Source organism: Symphalangus syndactylus, chromosome 2 (assembly GCF_028878055.3).
Source record: "Symphalangus syndactylus isolate Jambi chromosome 2, NHGRI_mSymSyn1-v2.1_pri, whole genome shotgun sequence".
Lineage (NCBI taxonomy): Eukaryota > Metazoa > Chordata > Mammalia > Primates > Hylobatidae > Symphalangus > Symphalangus syndactylus.
The window spans coordinates 124461434-124482704 of NC_072424.2; the positions used below are offsets into that span (position 1 = coordinate 124461434).

At 35.3% G+C, this 21271-nt stretch overlaps 1 protein-coding gene across 8 annotated transcripts in view; it reads left to right on the plus strand.

Annotated features, from left to right (window-relative positions):
• Positions 1-21271, plus strand: part of ADGB (androglobin) — a 183430-nt gene that overhangs the window by 65876 nt on the left and 96283 nt on the right. For all 8 annotated transcript variants that reach the window (XM_063631697.1, XM_055266654.2, XM_063631728.1 and 5 more), the window contains exons 10-13: positions 16-110; positions 9382-9556; positions 10987-11077; positions 19718-19847. In XM_063631697.1, coding sequence (XP_063487767.1) covers positions 16-110; positions 9382-9556; positions 10987-11077; positions 19718-19847 — 491 coding nt within the window. The remainder of the gene's footprint in view (positions 1-15; positions 111-9381; positions 9557-10986; positions 11078-19717; positions 19848-21271) is intronic.

Genomic DNA, 21271 nt, shown 5'->3' on the forward strand with positions numbered 1-21271 from the left:
ATGTTTGTTTTACAGGTTCTTCTGCAATACAGACCTCTCATATGGTTGTATATGCGACATTTACACCTCTCTACTTGTTTGAAAACAAGATCTTTTCATTAGAGAAGATGGTAAGCATTCAAGCTTAGGAAACCATATTATTTATTTTGTGTGTGTGGGTGCACGTGTGTGTGTGATTACTTGCTGTGGTAGAAGGCACATGAAAATTTAATTAAAATTCTATCTGTGGATGTCAGTTTCCTTATCTTCAAAATTAGATACTCAACCTAAGGGAGCTGACACATCCAAAATTATCTTAGATGATTGCAACAGCTCTGACTAATTATAAAAAAGGAAAAGAAAAAAATATATAGTCACATTTAATTTTTATAGATCCTTCTGTTATAATCAAAAAGAAAGATACAGAATTTATGTATTTCAGTGAAAATCATAGAAATTATTCCTAGATAATAATTAATGACTTTGCCATAAATAGGTCACATATGTTTTCTTAAAATAAGATGATATTAGTGAATTCACCCTCAGGCTGGAGAGAGACTGCTATGATCTTTCCTGTATCATAAAATAATACAAAATAAATGCTAATTGTTTTCTTATACATTTAACAAATTGTAGAAAATTTAGAAAATGTAGTGAAAGGAAATACAATTAAAATATTTATAGTATAAATGGTAAGGCATAGGCCTTATTAACATTTTGGCATATATACTTTGATTTTTCTTCTATATTCTGTGTTTGTATGTGTATACCTTTTTTACTGGAATCACACTTCATATTACATTTGGCAACCACCTTTTCACTTAATAAGATATTAACATTTTTTCATGATGTTAAATTTTAATCAATATGTTTAGTGCTTGCATAGTATTTATGCATTTTCATAATTTTTAAGCTCTCTATTGTTCTTGGACAGAAAAACAACTCTTCTCCTTCCCTTGTGATGGTGAAGTCCATCAAGTTATTAACAATCTATTTAAACAAATGCCCTACTGCTTTTGGGGTTTTTGAATCCCAACTCTGTTTGGGAACTCTAAACATCTAACACTTTATTACTAGGATTTCATAGTCTGAAGTCACTAAAGTATAAACTGCATGATGCAGCAATATGATTACATGTGAATGTTCATTTAGTTAGCTAGAAAGAGCTGTTTTAAAACTTTAATGGAAATTAGCTTGAAACATAAATATTCCATTTGAATGATTATTATACTTTACTATGTGCATTACATTTGTCTTTTAGATTATGCCTGGGGGGCATGTTGCTAACATTTTTCCGCTTCTCTTTCTTCCCATTCTTTCTTCTCCACTTTTTTAGATAAAAATAATTCCTTCCAGAAAAATTTTACTACATAACAGTGTTCATATTGTAAGAGGATTATGTGCCATCCTGAATATGGCAGTTTCACTATTTTTAATCCAAAGTTAGAAAACATTAGCCATGGTTGAATAGCAGAAACAGCAATTTGGACTGAATCTAAAAACCAGCAACTTTCAACAATCTAAATGTACTTCTAAAGCCTCTCCCAAGTCAAGCCTCTTGCTAAGATTAGGGCTGGCCTTCTCACGCCTGCCTTTCTTTTAACGTCTTTGCTTGCTACTGGCCTATGTGCTGTCTCAGATATGCTAGCAAGTAAATGCTCTAACTCGTTGGACTGCTGAAGAATACCAGCAATGCCCCGTCAATGATAGACTGAATAAAGAAAATATGGTACATATGCACAATGGAATACTATGCAGCCATAAAAAGGAATGAGATCATATCCTTTGCAGGGACATGGATGAAGCCAGAAGCCATTATCCTCAGCAAACTAACACAAGAACAGAAAATCAAACACCACATGTTCTCACTCATAAGTGGGAGCTGAACACTGAGAACACATGGACACAGAGAGGGGAACAATACACAACAGCCTGTTGTGGGATGGAGTTGAGGGGAAGGAACTTAGAGAATGGGTCAATAGGTGCAGCAAACCACCATGGCACACATATACCCATGTAACAAGCCTGCACATTCTGCACATGTATCCTGTTTGGTTTTTTTTAGAAGAAATAAAATAAAAAAGAATACCAGCAATGCTTTATGGAGTGCCATAGTCTCATGTCTGAGAAGTATTCAAACCCCCTTTAAAACCACAAAGTGTAAGCAGAGGATAAAAGCATTATTAAAAAGAATGGGGTGCAAAATAATCCTTTTGAACTTTTGGTAGTGCTACTGAGAAACTAAAATTTAAATACCGTTGATTTTTAAGTTAAAAAACCAAGACTAAAGACTAAAAACTCACATCTGTTTATTCATTGGTTAATTCAACAGATTTTATGAATTATCTATTATATACTATTATATGCTAAACAATATGCTATGTTCTGAAGATACGATGATAAGCAAGATTGACAAGGTCCTATCCACAAAGCTTAGAGTCTAATGAGGAAGTCAGACAACTGAGTGAACTGCAATAATACAATTAGAACAGAAGGCATATAAGGTGCCTGCCACATAGTAGGTGTAGGTGAATTAATATTTGTTGGAGGAGTAACCAAGTGAACATACGGTTAAATGAATTAAAAAAAATGAATGAAAGACATTAACAGAAACATGCCATCCTTTCTAATGGGTAGCCAGGGAAGTCCTCCCTAAGGAAGAACTGTTTAAGCTGAGACCTTAAAGAAGTTAGGCAAGTAAATGGGATAAAGTGTGTTCAAAGCAGAGGGAATCTTACATTGGAAAGTTTGGAGATGAAGAAGATTCCACTGGGTTCAAGGAACTACTAGATATCGAGATTATAATGGGAGAAGACTTAAAGGCAGCTTGAGGCATGGGTGAGAGTCGAGGCATGGGTGAGAGTCAAGGCATAAAGACTATTATAAATCCTCCCTTTGGGGAAGTTTAAGACTTAAGGTGCCCAGAGGTTCTGGAATTAGCCCAGTGACTGAAACAGTAAGTGACTTCAAAAGCTGTAATGAACTGACTAGTGTGTCACCATCTTCCTGTTTTGCCTGCTGATTCTTTTAGGTTAGCATCCTGTGAGGGTGATCTGGTTTCCCTGGTAAATATCAGAATATAATAGAGATATAATGTCTTAAGAATATACTTATAGGAAATAATTTCTGCCTTAATGAAATTTTTTGTGTGTGTGTTCCTAAACCCAAAACAAAAAGAGCATTTTATTCTTTTTTTCTTTTATTTTATTATTATTATGCTTTAAGTTTTAGGGTACATGTGCATAATGTGTAGGTTTGTTACATATGTATCCATGTGCCGTGTTGGTGTGCTGCAGCCATTAACTCGTCATTTAGCATTAAGTATATCTCCTAATGCTATCCCTCCCCCCTTCCCCCAACCCACAACAGTCCCCAGAGTGTGATGTTCCCCTTCCTGTGTCCATGTGTTCTCATTGTTCAATTCCCACCTATGAGTGACAACATGCGGTGTTTGGTTTTTCGTCCTTGTGATAGTTTACTGAGAATGATGATTTCCAGTTTCATCCATGTCCCTACAAAGGACATGAACTCATCATTTTTATGGCTACATAGTATTCCATGGTGTATATGTGCCACATTTTCTTAATCCAGTCTATTGTTGTTGGACATTTGGCTTGGTTCCAACTCTTTGCTATTGTGAACATACCTGTGCATGTGTCTTTATAGCAGCATGATTTATAGTCCTCTGGGTATATACCCAGTAATGGGATGGCTGGGTCAAATGATATTTCTAGTTCTAGATCCCTGAGGAATCACCACACTGACTTCCACAATGGTTGAACTAATTACACTATCCCACCAACAGTGTAAAAGTGTTCCTATTTCTCCACATCCTCTCCAGCATCTGTTGTTTCCTGACTTTTTAATGATCGCCATTCTAACTGGTGTGAGATGGTATCTCATTGTGGTTTTGATTTGCATTTCTCTGATGGCCAGTGATGATGAGCATTTTTTCATGTGTTTTTTGGCTGTATAAATGTCTTCTTGGAGAAATGTCTGTTCATATCCTTTGCCCACTTGTTGATGGGGTTGCTTTTTCTTGTAAATTTGTTTGAGTTCATTGTAGATTCTGGATATTAGCCCTTTGTCAGATGAGTAGGTTGCGAAAATTTTCTCCCATTTTGTTGGGTGTCTGTTCACTCTGATGGTAGTTTCTTTTGCTGTGCAGAAGCTCTTTCGTTTAATTAGATCCCATTTGTCAATATTGGCTTTTGTTGCCATTGCTTTTGGTGTTTTAGACATGAAGTCCTTGCCCATGCCTATGTCCTGAGTGGTATTGCCTAGGTTTTCCTCTAGGGTTTTTATGGTTTTAGGTCTAACATGTAAGTCTTTAATCCGTCTTGAATTAATTTTTGTATGAGGTGTAAGGAAGGGATCCAGTTTCAGCTTTCTACATATGGCTAGCCAGTTTTCCCAGCACCATTTATTAAATAGGGAATCCTTTCCCCATTGCTTGTTTTTGTCAGGTTTGTCAAAGATCAGATAGTTGTAGATATGCGGCATTATTTCTGAGGGCTCTGTTCTGTTCCATTGATCTATATCTCTATTTCGGTACCAGTACCATGCTTTTTTGGTGACTGTAGCCTTGTAGTATAGTTTGAAGTCAGGTAGCGTGATGCCTCCAGCTTTGTTCTTTTGGCTTAGGATTGACTTGGCAATGCGGGCTCTTTTTTGGTTCCATATGAACTTTAAAGTAGTTTTATCCAATTCTGTGAAGAAAGTCATTGGTAGCTTGATGGGGATGGCATTGAATCTATAAATTACCTTGGGCAGTATGGCCATTTTCACGATATTGATTCTTCCAACCCATGAGCATGGAATGTTCTTCCATTTGTTTGTATCCTCTTTTATTTCATTGAGCAGTGGTTTGTAGTTCTCCTTGAAGAGGTCCTTCACATCCCTTGTAAGTTGGATTCCTAGGTATTTTATTCTCTTTGAAGCAATTGTGAATGGGAGTTCACTCATGATTTGGCTCTCTGTTTGTCTGTTATTGGTGTATAAGAATGCTTGTGGTTTTTGTACATTGATTTTGTATCCTGAGACTTTGCTGAAGTTGCTTATCAGCTTAAGGAGATTTTGGGCTGAGACAATGGGGTTTTCTTGATATACAATCATGTCATCTGCAAACAGGGACAATTTTACTTCCTCTTTTCCTAATTGAATACCCTTTATTTCCTTCTCCTGCCTAATTGCCCTGGCCAGAACTTCCAACACTATGTTGAATAGGAGTAGTGAGAGAGGGCGTCCCTGTCTTGTGCCATTTTTCAAAGGGAATGCTTCCAGTTTTTGCCCATTCAGTATGATATTGGCTGTGGGTTTGTCATAGACAGCTCTTATTATTTTGAGATATGTCCCATCAATACCTAATTTATTGAGAGTTTTTAGCATGAAGGGTTGTTGAATTTTGTCAAAGGCCTTTTCTGCATCTATTGAGATAATCATGTGGTTTTTGTCTTTGGTTCTGTTTATATGCTGGATTACATTTATTGATTTGCATATTTTAAACCAGCCTTGCATCCCAGGGATGAAGCCCACTTGATCATGGTGAATAAGCTTTTTGATGTGCTGCTGGAATCAGTTTGCCAGTATTTTATTGAGGATGTTTGCATCAATGTTCATCAAGGATATTGGTCTAAAATTCTCTTTTTTGGTTGTGTCTCTGCCAGGCTTTGGTATCAGGATGATGCTGGCCTCATAAAATGAGTTAGGGAGGATTCCCTCTTTTTCTATTGATTGGAATAGTTTCAGAAGGAATGGTACCAGTTCCTCTTTGTACCTCTGATAGAATTCGGCTGTGAATCCATCTGGTCCTGGACTCTTTTTGGTTGGTAAGCTATCGATTATTGCCACAATTTCAAAACCTATTATTGGTCTATTCAGAGATTCAACTTCTTCCTGGTTTAGTCTTGGGAGGGTGTATGTGTCGAGGAATTTATCCATTTCTTCTAGATTTTCTAGTTTATTTGTGTAGAGGTGTTTGTAGTATTCTCTCATGGTAGTTTGTATTTCTGTGGGATTGGTGGTGATATCCCCTTTATCATTTTTTATTGCATCTATTTGATTCTTCTCTCTTTTCTTCTTTATTAGTCTTGCTAGCAGTCTAACAGTTTTGTTGATCTTTTCAAAAAACCAGCTCCTGGATTCATTAATTTTTTTGAAGGGTTTTTTCTGTCTCTATTTCCTTCAGTTCTGCTCTGATTTTAGTTATTTCTAGCCTTCTGCTAGCTTTTGAATGTGTTTGCTCTGGCTTTTCTAGTTCTTTTAATTGTGATGTTAGGGTGTCAATTTTGGATCTCTCCTACTTTAAATGCTCCAATTAAAAGACACAGACTGGCAAATTGGATAAAGAGTCAAGACCCATCAGTGTGCTGTATTCAGGAAACCCATCTTACGTGCAGAGACACACATAGGCTCAGAATAAAGGGATGGAGGAAGATCTACCAAGCAAATGGAAAACAAAAAAAGGCAGGGGTTGCAATCCTAGTCTCTGATAAAACAGACTCTAAACCAACAAAAATCAAAAGAGACAAAGAAGGCCATTACATAATGGTAAAGGGATCAATTCAATAAGAAGAGCTAACTATCCTAAATATATATGCACCCAACACAGGAGCACCCAGATTCATAAAGCAAGTCCTGAGTGACCTACAAAAAGACTTAGACTCCCACACAGTAATAATGGGAGACTTTAACACCCCACTGTCAACATTAGACAGATCAACGAGACAGAAAGTTAACAAGGATACCCAGGAATTGAACTCAGCTCTGCACCAAGCGGACCTGATAGATGTCTACAGAACTCTCCACCCCAAATCAACAGAATATACATTTTTTTCAGCACCACACCACACCTATTCCAAAATTGACCACACAGTCATAAGTAAAGCACTCCTCAGCAAATGTAAAAGAACAGAAATTATAACAAACTGTCTCTCAGACCACAGTGCAATCAAACTAGAACTCAGGATTAAGAAACTCACTCAAAAGCGCTCAACTACATGGAAACTGAACAACCTGCTCCTGAACGACTACTGGGTACATAACGAAATGAAGGCAGAAATAAAGACGTTCTTTGAAACCAACGAGAACAAAGACACAACATACCAGGATATCTGGGACACATTCTTAATGAAATTTTGTTAAATGGAGTACATTGCTAAAAGTTACAGCCTCAAAGACAGTAAGATCAGCAGGTAAAATAAAACTGAGAACTTACATTTATTTAAAGAAGTGGTAAAAAATACAAGAAAATCAAGAACAAAACTCGGGAAGGAGCAAGATGTTATAAATCACATTATCCAACTTCTTTCTCCTTTTGGGTATTCTAATGGTTTTAGTTTTATATAGATCTGGGAGTTTTAATAAAGCCTCTTTCACCTGCCCAAATCCAACTCTTGCATCTTTTAGAATGTTTGAAATGAGCTGAAGTAAAAAGAGTGAAAGGGTCTTAGGAAAGGAAAATTCTAATTTAAGTCTTACGCATGAATTATGCAGTGTATGTATATTGAGTGCCTATGAAAAACTCAGTGTTTCAGGCACTATTGTAAATCTCTCTCTTCCCCTAATTGTAACCCAAGGAACTTTGAAATCCTTGAACAAACTTTCTCAGCATCGAACTGTAACTATTATTAATAGCATTACTTTACATGAATCAGAAGTATTGTGTAGTACATTGAAAATAAAACGAAGTATGTAGAATTGTATTTAAATTTCTTGCGCCAAAATCATATTAGTACTTTGGCAGATTATTCAAATTATAAATAGGTGCTAATACTGGAATTTGTTATTTGGACCAGTCCTTTACATTTCCAAATGCTTTAAATCATTTTATTTTCTAATGCTCTACAGTTTTTTTTAAAAAAAGTGTTTTTAGACTAAAATTTGTTGCAATGGCAGGAAGAAATTAACATATGTAGACCAAAAATTATGACTAGTAAAATATCTTGAACTTATTCAACTTTTAAATACTACTTTGAGTTTGACTTCTATTTTGGATATTATTCAAATGTAACTTTTACAGTAATTCACCTTTTATAACTACTATACCAGTGCATTTTCTTTCCATTGAAAGAATTAGTTTCAGGTCTTGGCTTGACTCATGGAAACTTAAAACTTGACAGGGTTCAAGTTATAGAAAAAGGTTTAGATCTTAGAACATCTATGAAAAAGTTTTTTAAGGCACTCTAAGACATAATTCCAGAGTTTTCTGAAATTTTTTAGTAAGTTGCTAAAATATACCAAAGGGATAAAAAGAAAATGACAGTTTCCTCCATTTCTTAATTTGGTGACTTAACAACTATTGCATCGCTGTTGTCTGTATTTTGAATATTTACAATATTTTAAGCCACTCTGCTGGACTCACTAGTGCACTGATTAACTCCTTCTTAAAATTATTATCCTGATCTTGGGAAGGACTCTCCTATCTCATGGGTCTCCTACCTCGGGGAAGAATGAGCTCTACAGCAGAGTCATGAGAGCAATGCAGTTTCCAGTTGAAGTAATAATTTGGAATAGGCTGATAAGTTCTAATTTAAGTGTCTGTTTTGTAAATTTGCAATCTGGATTGTGACTATTGTGTAGAAATCATTGAGACAACATAATTAGGAAGAAAAATAGTTATTGACAAAATCAATCAAAATTGATTTGATTGTAGCTAATATTTCATTTTATTTTACTTTAAATGTTAAAGTAAGCTGTGAATGTCAGAATTTGGCTATAGTATATATCACTTTAACATTCACATACTTTTTTATTTCCTTTGTCATGGTTCAGCCATAAATCAGTAACGTAAGTTCTACTTAGCTATTATTCTGAATTATTCCAAAGCAGACAGGCTTCAGGAGATCTAACATTAGAATATGAGAAGTATCTGCCTGGGCAACTCCTTGATTGTAATCATGTGTAATCATGGGTATCTTCTCTGGAGGAACACATTGTTAGAGGAAGAGGGGTAAAGTGTAGACAAGACAGCCACTTACCACTGAACACACTCAAGAAAGGAGCCTTCAAAAAAATTAGGTAGCAATGGCTAGTTTTTTTAAGTTTGCATGTTAAGCACTAGTGTTAAAGCATTAACCTGTAAAAATAATGGCTGATTAATTTTGGACTAACTTGTGTGCTAAGATTTTGTGCAATCTCATTCAACCTTAAGCTTTTAGAACTGAAAAGTGTATTCTAGTTCCAATCTCTCATTTTGTAAATAAAGAAACAGGGCTCCAGAAAATTTAAAAGATAGAAAGAAATACAAATGATAATGCTTATATTAAGAGAGGTAGAGATATTGGGTGATTTTTTTTTTCTTACTACTACCATATTGCTCTGTTGGCGATAGTATTTTTATATTGGAAAAAGCATTGTTTTAAATGGAGGATAATGCTTTTCAATCTACTTTCCATCTTTTAGGCAGATTCTGCTGAGAAACTTAGAGAATATGGGCTTTCCCACATCTGTAGCCATCCTGTGCTGGTGACTAGAAGTAGGTCTTGTCCTCTGGTAGCACCACCAAAACCACCTCCTGTACCTCCCTGGAAACTCATTCGTCAAAAAAAGGAAACTGTTATAACAGATGAAGCTCAAGGTATGTATCACATCATCTTCAAATCCTTCTAATTAATGTATGAAAGTCTAACAGTTTCATTTGTGGTGAAAGATATATGTCAAGGTAAATCACCCAACATTGCTTCTAAAGCCTATGTTTAATTTTATGCCAAAATTTTATATCTTTAAAGGATTAATTCTTCACATCTCAGAAGCTAAGAAGTTTGTTTAATATCTGACTTGACCACATATATCAAGGTCATTCTTTGAGTTATGGCATTGTTATTATTAGTGTGATAGAAAAGTAGTTTGTAGCAAAGTGCACTGCTTTTAGGGTTACAAAAACTTCCCACTTTTTTGTTTGTTTGCTTTTTCCTTCCTTCCTTCCTTCTTCCTCCCTCCATCCCTCTCTCTGTCCCTCCTTCCCTCCTTGTCTCCTTCCCTCCCTTCCTTCTATCTTCTCCTTTATTGTTTTTTGAACCAAAGACCAGCATCCATTTGACACTTGAAAGGAAAACAAAATCCTTTATTTTAAAATGTCATATTTTGTTTAAATTCGCAGAGCTTCTTAAAACAGTTATTCATTCAGGGCATCAAGGAATAGTTGAATGAAAGGAAAAATAGTGAACATGTAGGTAATTTCTGATTTTGCTACTGATTGCTGTGTAATTCTATGTAAGTAAACACTCTTTTATTAACTGGGGTTAAAAATATAACAATTGGTAAGATGCTGTAATGTCAGTGTCCTACCTAGAGGCTCTTCACATAATTGTCTTTCTAAATTAAAAATTAACAGAAAATGGGCACAGAACAGTCAAAGAAAATTTGTGTATTCCATGTCCTAGTCTCTTTTCTTTTTCCTAATAATCACCCCTAATGTTTAATTTCATTGTTCACCATAGTAATGCACGTGCTGTGTCCTTTATTCATTGAGAATTTCTTTCTTCTAGATCAGCCTCAGACTCCTTTAGGAATATCCACAAATCCTCTCCTGATCTGCTGCTTTCTTTTTACCTCATGACCTTTGCTACAGTTTTTGTTCTTCCACTGCCATATTCATATGTTAGTTCACATTTCCTCCTTATATCCTAAGCAATTGTGTTACAGAGGTTAACTAAGGGAACTTTTTTTTTAGTAAAAGACTTTTATAGAAACTCATTCCTGTACTTGAAATAGCAGCAAATACCAAGTAATAATTCTATAAGACATTGCTAACTTTCTCCGTTGAGACTTGTTTCACATAATCTGGAAAGAAATCGAAGAGTAGACACAAGAAATTGAATACTGGAAAGATCTATAAACTCTTTCAATAAAAGCTTTATGTATGGTATTACATTCCTATTTCACACTATTGAAATTTGCTGAGTAAATAGTTAATCTAGCCAGTACTGTATTAAATGTTAAATTCTGTATGCAATCCTGAAAGACTTTTTTAAATGTACATCATACTTTCTAACTGCTACTTTTTAGAGCTAATAGTAAAGAAGCCTGAACAGTTCCTTGAGATTTCAAGTCCATTTTTGAATTATAGAATGACTCCATTTACAATTCCAACAGAAACGTAAGTACATAACATTCTTCCTCACAAATGTGCCTTGTTACTAAATATTTTGTGATGTGTCTGGTTAAGATAACACCAAATGGGAGCATTTTGAAGAATAGTAATTTTAAAATAAGGCCAAATACATGTAAAAACTTTAAAAGGACATTTCCTTGACCTTTCATAGCTTGTAGTTACATTAATCCACTTAATTAAAAAATAGTTTTTACTAATTTCTTGTGTGTGTTATGAGCTGAATGTTTGTAGGCCCACCAAATTCATAGGTTAAAGTTCTGACTTGCCAGTGTGGCTGCATTTGGAGGTAAGGCCTCTAAGAAAGCAGTTAAGGTGAAATGAGTGATAAGGCGGGGGTACTGATCTGAGAGGATTTGTGACCTTGTGAGGAGAGACAGCAGAGAGTTCTCTCTCTCTCTCACTCTCTCTCTCTCTCTCTCTCCAGGCACATACACAGTGGAAAGGCTACGTGAGCACACAGAGAAGGCAGCTGTTGGCAGGCAGGAAGGAGAGTCTTCATAAGAAACAAACCCTGCTGGCACCCATCCTGACTGGTCTCAGACTTCCTGTCTCCAGAAATGTGAGAAAATAGATTTCTCCTATGGAAGCCACCTAGCCTGTGGTATTTTGTTACGGCAGCCCAAGCAAACAAATACGGACTTTGGTACAGAGAAGTAGGGTGCGGCTGTAACAAATATCTGAAAGTGTGGAAGTGGTTTCCACATCTTCCTTGTTCTCTTTCCAATAGGCTTTCTCATTTTTCCCAATATGGATAGGCTGAGAATTGTCCAAATCTATTTCTTTTTTCTAGCATTTTACTATAAGGAGTCAAGAGAAGCCGTGCCATGCTTTCAACACTTTGCTTAGAAATTTCCTCAATCCAATATTTAATTTCACCGCTCACAAGTTCCACCTTCTGCAAAACACTGGAACACAGAAAATTCAGCCAAAGTCTTTGCCTAACAAGGGTGGTTTTTCCTCCATGGCCCAATAACGTGTTCCTCATTTCCATTTCAGACCTCATCAAAATGGCCTTTACTATCCATATTTCTACCAGAATTCAGTTCACAGACACGTATGTATTTTCTAAGAAGATTGAGGCTTTCTCTTTAGCTCTCCTCTTTCCTTTTTGGGCCCTTTCCAGAATCATCTTTAAAGGTCCATTCATGGCAATGTAGGCTTTCTTTAGCATGTACCTCAAAACTCTTCCAGCCTTTATTACCCAATTCCAAAGCTGCTTCCACACTTTTAGGTAGTTATTATAGCAGCAATCCTACTTGTTAGCAACCATTTTCTGTCTTAGCCTGTTTGGGCTGCTATAACAAAATACCATAGACTTGTGGCTTGTAAACAACAAAAAATTTGTCTCTCCTACTTCTAGAGGCTGGGAAGTCCAAGAACTGCATGCCAACAGAATCAATTTCTGGCAAGGATCTGCTTCCTCATGCATGGCATCTTTTCACTGTGTACTCACCTAGTGGAAGGGGTGAATGAGCTCTCTGGGGTGCCTTTTACAAGGACACTAATGCCATGCATGCCAGCTGAGTCACCTCCCAAAGGCCTCACCTCTTAATACCATTATTTCAGGGTTTAGGATCTCAACATATAAATTTGATGGGGGAAGTGTATACACACCTTCAGACCATAGCACCTTCCTTCCCCTTCATCTAGCAAGTAGTGTGTTCTGTCGATGTGTTTTGGAAATTAATCCAGTTCTTCCCCTAAAAGGAATAATATATAAAACTCCTAAAATAATACATTGCAGCTTTTTTTATTCCCTATCTACATGAAAAATCTTCAAATATTTGACAACAATTATATATGCACCACTCCGTTCTCTTATTTTTAGGTTTCTAGATGTGTAAAAGAATACTATGTAAGTTATTTTCCAGTCTCACTGGACATTTCAGTTACAAAAGCCAATGGAATTTCTATTCTTATTAAAGCTACTATGAATTAGCCTTCTGTCACTCGGACACAAACTGTCCTAACTGATACTGAAATATAATAGAAATGCAATGCAATGTTATCAACAGTGTCATTAATTTAGTCAAAATTTGGACTATATTAACCACTTGTAATATACACATTATTAATATATTAAATAATGTCTTTCCTTCTTAAGCAGAGCATACTCAAAGGCTTCCTTGCTTCCTGGATGAATCATACTTAGCTTTATTACTATACTGTCTTCTAACAGAGGGACCTCAAGGACTTTGAGGAACAATGACCCTAACATTCAATGACCTGAGACTACTGGCTTTTCCAGGGCTTTGTTTCAGTGATTGGCTTAGTTGTAGTTTTAATTTTGCTTTCACAGTACTAATGATGTCTTTATCAGTTCTTAATATTGTCTGCTTCCAATAGCCTTCCCTTCTCCAAATTTGTTTCTAATTTTCTGGGTGTAATGAGTAACCACCAAATTTTTTGAATTAGTTAACATTGGCTTATATATACTTATAATAAAGACATTAACGGTTAGCATATGGGCTTTGTATCTACATTGTAACAATTGGATATTTAACATAGTAACTTGGAAATCATAGGTATTAAGTAAATATTAATTGAATTGAAAATATTTTGAAGCACCTAAGTTATTCAGTATTAAAAATTATGTTATTTCCTGTATGGTAGGCACTAGGCACATGTGGCTATGTAAAATTTTTTAAGTTAATTAATATTATAAAAAATTAAAAATTAATTTCCTTAGTTGCATTGGCAACACTTTACATTCTCTGTAGTGAAATGTTCTAAGTGAACATTTTCATCATTGCATAAGTTTCTTCTAAATATTGAAAGGAACAAGTGACCTGTCCATAATTATAGCATTTTACTATAACAGTATTATTATATTATTTTTAGTTTTTATTGTTTTAACCTATATTACTATTCATAGATTAAAATGAAAAGCTCATCCATTTATATAATACAACATAACTAAGTGGCATTTTCTTTGCCCTATTGAGAAGACCAGTTGAATTTAATTGTCCTAATATGATAGTTAAAGCGTTTCAACCTTTTAAATCAATTTTATTTAATAAATAAAAATGTATGCTTTGATGACAAATATACTAAAATTTGTGTCATTGCAGTGATTATTCAAAAGCAGTATTTCTTAAGTTCCCTTTTACAGTAAGAAATAATTTTTTTTTTTTTTTTTTTTTCCGAGATGGAGTCTGCTCTGCTGCCCAGGCTAGAGTGCAATAGAGCAATCTTGGCTCACTGCAACCTCTGCCTCCCAGGTTCAAGATTCTCCTGCATCAGCCTCCCAAGTAGCTGGGATTACAGGTGTGTGCCACCACACCCAGCTAATTTTTGTATTTTTTGTCGAGATGGGGTTTCACCATGTTGGCCAGGCTGGTCTCTATCTCCTGACCTCAAATGATCCACCCGCCTTGGCCTCCCAATGTGCTGGGATTACAGGTGTGAGCCACAGTGTCCAGCCAGAAATACTTATTTTAAGATAAATTTTGAATTGGTTGAAATAAGGCCTACTTCAAATGTTCTTTACCATCATAAAACTTAAAAAAATAAATTAAATGAGCCCCCTTTTCCCAAGGATATTTAAATAAAGGATTGAAGGGACACAGAGGATTAACTAGCAAGGGCACTGTTTTTGTGAGGAAAAGTTTATTAATCAATTAATTTGCAACAATAAAAGACTGCAAAAATAAAGTGATATGAAAATATTATATGTAAAACAAAGATACTATTGAAAAATGCCCTCACTTTTATCTTTCACATTGTCTGTTTTACTGCTTTGGTGAGATGTCACAGCTGCTCAAATTATGTTCCTAAAAGGAGTAGACGATATAAGAGTGCAAGCTGGTGAGAGATTAAAGGTGGTGATAAGAAGTTGGGATATTGCCTGGAGACAGAAGAGAGCCAGAGAGGCTTGGTGTATTTCACATTTAGAACTACTCTAATTTTTTTTCTTGTTTCTAGTAATTATGCTGATGGGAAAATCTGTCTGGCTTTACAGATTTGGCTACTGTTTCAGAACAATAAAAAAGCATCTTTAATCATTACTTACTTTAATCATTAGCACTGATGAATATTTTCGGTTATTACCAGCTAATTAAATTACAAGATTAAATGATTGTCATAGAAACATGGAAAAACGGGTATGTCACTCTTAGGGAAAAAAAAAGACTAAATACAACAGAAAAGACAATGAAGAACAATGAAGAGAAATGGGGAAGGAGGAGGAAGAGGAACCCAAATTCACTAATATTTGAACACGACCATAGGGATAGAAAGAAAGACTGTGAAGTTGGGTCTGAAGTTTTCACTGAATCAGAAGTGACCATGAACTTTACAAATAGCAATAACTGGTGTATTGGATGATAAGAGTGCAGGGTATGATGGTTGCCATTAAAATTGTGGTAATTTTTAATGCAGCAATAAGTGCCTAATACATGGTTATACACATATATCAAAGACTAGCAAATTTACACTTTGAATTTGTGCAGTTAATTGTACTTCAATTATCCTTCAATGGAGTGGTAAAAATATAAAAAAGAAAGTATGTAAAGTGGTTTAAAAAATAAAATAGAAATTCTAGAAGCAAGGAGTATGATGACTAAGACCCAGAACTCAATAGATGTGCTTAAGAACACATTAGATACAGACTAAAGGAGAATAAGCAAAGTTGAAAATAGATTAGAAGATAATATCCAGACTAAAGCATGGAGACAAAAAAATGGGAAAAAAAGTACAGTTAAGACCTATGAGACACATTGAACATCACCAATGTACTTGCCAGTGGTTCTCAGAAGTAGAAGATAAAGAGATTTGGAAATAATTAAAAAATCAAATCTTAATGGCCAAAAGAATCCCTAAAGGGAAAAGTTTAAGTCAAGATTCAGGAAGTCCTAAAAAGACTAAGTAATATAAATACAAAGAAAACTGCAGCTGGACACATCATAGTAAAACCAAAGACAAATATAATGCAATAATATAATGCAATAAAAGTGAAATAAAGACTGCTATACAAAGCAATATGGATGAATCGCACATACACTCACAAAATTTAGACCAAAGAAGTCTGGTACACAAATTACATGGTTAGTTTTCAGTTATCCTATTAATATACAGTAAGAAAAGAAAAAATTTAAAAAGCAATATATGGTGTTGGACGTAACCAATGTGATTATCTGTGGTGAGGAGACTTGGCCATGATTGGGACATGCCTCTGGCAGGGTTTGTGGATTGCTAATAATATGAAAAACGCTTGATCTGAATAATGGTGATATGACCACGTTTACTTTGTGATATTTCAGCAAGTGTACATTCATTGTTTAAGAACATTTAAACATGTATTTTAAGCTTCAATAAAACTTTATTAAAATTATTGAATGGTCTGTGCCATCGGTCACACATATAATGGCCATTAAATATGGTTTTAGCCTTCTCTTGGATAGACTATAATCTATGATAGGAATATAAGCCGATAAGAGAAAAGCAGTCAGAATTTAGATCTGTACCGTGTTCATTGTGTTTTCCTACTTTTAGACACTCTTTACATCACAAGCAGTTAATCTACACTTTTACTTATTCTATTTAAGTTTATAATACGAGAGATATTCTTCAAATATTTTACCTTTAAGGCTTTGTCAGTTCTATGTATCGACAATTGAACATTGAAAAGTGGGTAGGGAGGGAGCACTGCACAGTACTACCAGACAAATATTGGCAATTGGCAATGTCAAGCCATGCAGGACAGCTTTATAACCAGAAAAAAAATTTCCTGCTACTTTCGTTTTAAAATTTTGTTATTGTTGCAAATTAATAAATCTAGTTTTTTCCTCAAGCTTTTGGGGTTTTGGTTTTGCTTTTTGAGATGGGGTCTTGCTCTGTTACCCCGCTGGTCTCAAACTCCTGAGTTCAAGTGGTGCCTCTTGCCTCAGTCTCCCGAGTAGTTGGGACTACAGACATGTTCCACCATGCCCAGCATAAAATTTGTGTTGTAATTTCTAATAAATCAATGTAGTAATCTCTATAAACACTTAAAATAAATTAGCTAAATTTATTTAAATATTTTACATTGCATTTACAACTTTACTAGTTTGTTTTCTCTTCAAGCATTTTAAAAGCCAAAAATGATAGCAAAAAAAAGTCTTCACAAGTATTTAAATCATTACAAAAAGTCAAATAATCAAAATCATGTATTTGTAGACATTTAATTTTTCCTATACATACTTTTTGTGTTTACAAACCAAAATTTTCCAATGCCTTTTAACTTAAGCATATAGCTGAAATTAAATATTAAGCTATATATTTAAAGGCCTAATTTGTAGATTATATAACATGCTAAATTATTTCATATATTATAAAAACTCACACATAGTATCTTAGTCTGTTTGGGCTGCTATAACAAAAATACCATAGACTGGGCGGCTTATAAACAACGGAAATTTATTTCTCACAGTTCTGAAGACTGGAAGTCCAAGATCAAGGCACTGGCAGATTTGGGGTCTGGTGTGGGCTCACTTTCATAGATGGCTTCCTTTTCCTCTATAGCCTCACAGGGTGGAAAGGGCAAAAGATCTCTCTCTGTGGTCTCTTTTGTAAGGATTGTAATGCCAGTCGTGAGGGCTCTACCCTCAACCTCCAAATACCATCACATTGGTGATCAGGTTTCAACGTACGAATTTTGGAGGAACACAAACATTTAGTCATACAAAGAATTTTTCTAAACTTCACATAAAAATGTTAGTGCTTCATGATTTCTGATTAATATTATGCTTAAGCTACCCACTGTTTTAGTCAGGGTTCTCCAGAGAGACTGAATGAATGTGGAATATAGACATCGACATAGATACAGATAAAGATACAAATATAGATATATGACAGGAGGTTCATTAAAGGAATCGGCTCACTGGTTATGGAAGCTGAGAAGACTCAAGATAAGCTTTCTGCAAGCTGGGGAACCAGGGAGGTCAGTAGCGTGTGGTTCAGTCCAAATCTAAAGGCCTCAGAGCCCAGGAAGCTGATGGTGTAACTCTCAGTCTGAAGACAAAGGTACGAGAACCCAGGGAATTGTTGGTGCAAGTCCCAGAGTCCGAAGGGCAGAAGCCCTGGACTTCTGATGTCTAAGGGTGGGAGAAGAAGGGCATCCCAGCTCCAGGACAGAAAGTGAATTTACCTTTCCTCTGCCATTTTCTTCTGCCCAGGTCTCCACGTAATTTGATGGCACCCATCTACATTGAGGGTGGATTTTCTCTCAATCCACCGACTCACACGCCAATCTCCCCTGGAAGCACTTTCACAGACACACCAAGAAATGATGTTTTACTAGTCACCTAGGCAGCCCTCAAGCCAGTCAAGATGGCACTTAGGTGCCAATTAACCACCACACTCACTAAGATGATGATTTTGTTATTCAAAATAATTTTTGTTTATCTCTCAGCTAGTTGAGTTTGCGTATCAGAGATTTTGTGGGTTGTAAGAAATAGAACTGCAGACCTCAAGGACAAATTTTCTTATAATTTGAATAGTCATAGCCAGCCTTTTAGAATCTCTATGCCAATAGGGACCCCAAATGGGTTAGTTTCATAACCTAAGTTCCCTGAGTTATTTACGTTTCCCTTTTATCTTCTTTCAGCTGTATTACTTGATTAAAGTACATGAAATTCTAATACCCAGATACAGGTGGCTTCATCACCTGATTGGATTCAACTAATCTATTCACTGCTTGAAAATGTTATTAGTTCATTTACATATTCATCTCTGACAGAGCCAAATCAGAGATATGTGAATGGCATTTCATCCTACGTGATAGATATGCCCCTTGTCCTGCTTTGCTGTCTCAGGTCAACATAAGAGCAAGCCTGTTTTTTAGTGAGCCTTTGAAAGTGACTGCTATCACAACTTTCTATCGTAGGAACACTGTCTTTGTAGCAACACTCCAGGTTTACCCATTCTTGGCTCCTGGCCATGTCTGGTAGAATTGGAGACTCACAACCAAGTTTGTGCTACCCTCTAGTGGCAGTTTTGTGTAAATCAGAGAAGTTTAGTTACGAGTGAATTTTTACAGAACACTAACTGGAAAAAATATCCAAGTTGATGAAGTCTATATACATGGAATTTAATTTTATCTTTGAAACACACTTACTTAAAAAAATACATATACTACAAAAATGTCTTTACGAACTTATAAAATTCTAGCGATGGCAAGGGCAATTTTGAGTCATATCAGCCAATTACTTGAAAGGAAGAGTATATGCTTGGGTAGCTGGTATGAATGTCACAGTTATAAACTTAAGTGCCCGAGACTTATAATTAAATTTCTGACTGGGTTCTGTTTCACTGATACATCACTCTGATACTTAATTAAATCAATTCCACATATCAAATTTCTGTTTTGATCATCAAAATCCAAAGATGACCATCAAAGCTTTAAAACAAATAGTGTTCTAGAATTTTTACATCAGTTTGTTGACTAATATACAATATTTTTAGTAGCATAGAAAGTCATTCAATGTTTTAACATGAGATAAAAGACATTACTGGTAGTAAAAGAATCAGAATGACAAATAGAACACAATCAGAACTTTCTATTGTTGACAAAAATGCAGTTATTTATTAATAACTTTAAACAGAAGATCAAAATAACAGAAGTTTGGGGTTTTGTTTTCCTTTTAGGCATTTTGTGCGCTCTTTAATTAAGAAAGGAATACGTCCAGGATCTGATTTACCTTCCATCAGTGAAACTGATGAAACTGCAACACACAGCCAGACAGACTTGAGTCAAATAACAAAAGCTACATCTCAGGTGACTATGTTACTCTTACTGTTGGCCCAACTCTTAATGATACAAGATTTTTTCCTTACATTGTGAAACATACTATACATACAAAAGAATGTATAACATGTATCTGAACAGTATAAAGAATAGTGTTAAAATAAATATCTTATGTAACTATCACCTAAGTTAGAAAATGGAATCGTCATCTGCTATAGAAGTCCCATGTGTTCCTTCTTGGTTGTATTTTCTGTCTGCCACTCAGATTTGGGTATTAAACAACTTCAGACTTTTCTCATTTTGCCAATTATAACGTAACATCTTGTTTGTGAGATTCCTCCCTTTTGTTTCATGTCTGGTTCATTTCACTAACCAATGGTATTTATTGTATAATATTATGCTACAAATGGTTTTTAACTATCACAGTGTTAGTGGCTATATTAGTTGCTTCTTGCTTCTTACTATTGTAAGAAATACTCACTATTCTTGCTTCTTGTTTCTTACTATTGTAAGCAGTGGTACCATGATTTTTCTCAAATGTCCCTTGAAACAGGTACAAGAGTTTCTTTAGTTTCAGGGTTCATAACCCTCTACGTGCTATGGCTCCCCTTAATAATTTTTTAAAACTCTAACACGTTGAAAACAACTCATCGTTTTCTCCATATTAATTAACTGAGAATTATTGATAAGGAACATAATTAGCACTGTGAGAGAACATACAACTTCACTACTTGGTGGTTGAATGACTACTAAGCATAGTTGCTATAGTTACCTAGCTATATAGGTCACAGGAGTATCTGTAGACGGGGAGATATGACCACATGAAATACAGCAGTAGGTCTAATACTTGCTGTAATTTCAAAGTAGTAATCAGCTTGCATATTCTTGTAAGATATTTGCAACAACTATAATATAATGTGAAATATTGTGACATTTTGTAGATAGGGTCACAGTTATTGCTCTCAACATTGTGACTACTTGCTTGTATTGACATATTGGTAATTGAAAAAAAAAAATGCTGTGTCAGTCAAACATGTAATGTCTTTCTAACCATCCACATTAATGGATTTGTGAAATTTAACTATGAGCTTCATTGGATATCATATTAGGAAACCCTGTTCTAGCATATGAATCTAGGAGTCTAGTTAATAGGGCATTCACTCACCTGCTTGACCTTACCATAAAATGCCAAACCATTTTCCAAATGGGTGTAGTAATACCCACACCTGTCAACACCAAGAGTTTTCTTTATGACAGCATTTGGTACTGTATGATGTTTGCTAATGTGGTGGGTATAAAATTGTATTTTATTATTTATTATAAATGCATAATTTATTGATACATTAACCCATATATGCCTGAGGTTGCAATTTTTGGAATTTGAAAAATCAGACCTTGACAATGACCTTGATCAGTAGGATGCTTAGCTTTCCAATGTAAAACAAATGTAAAGA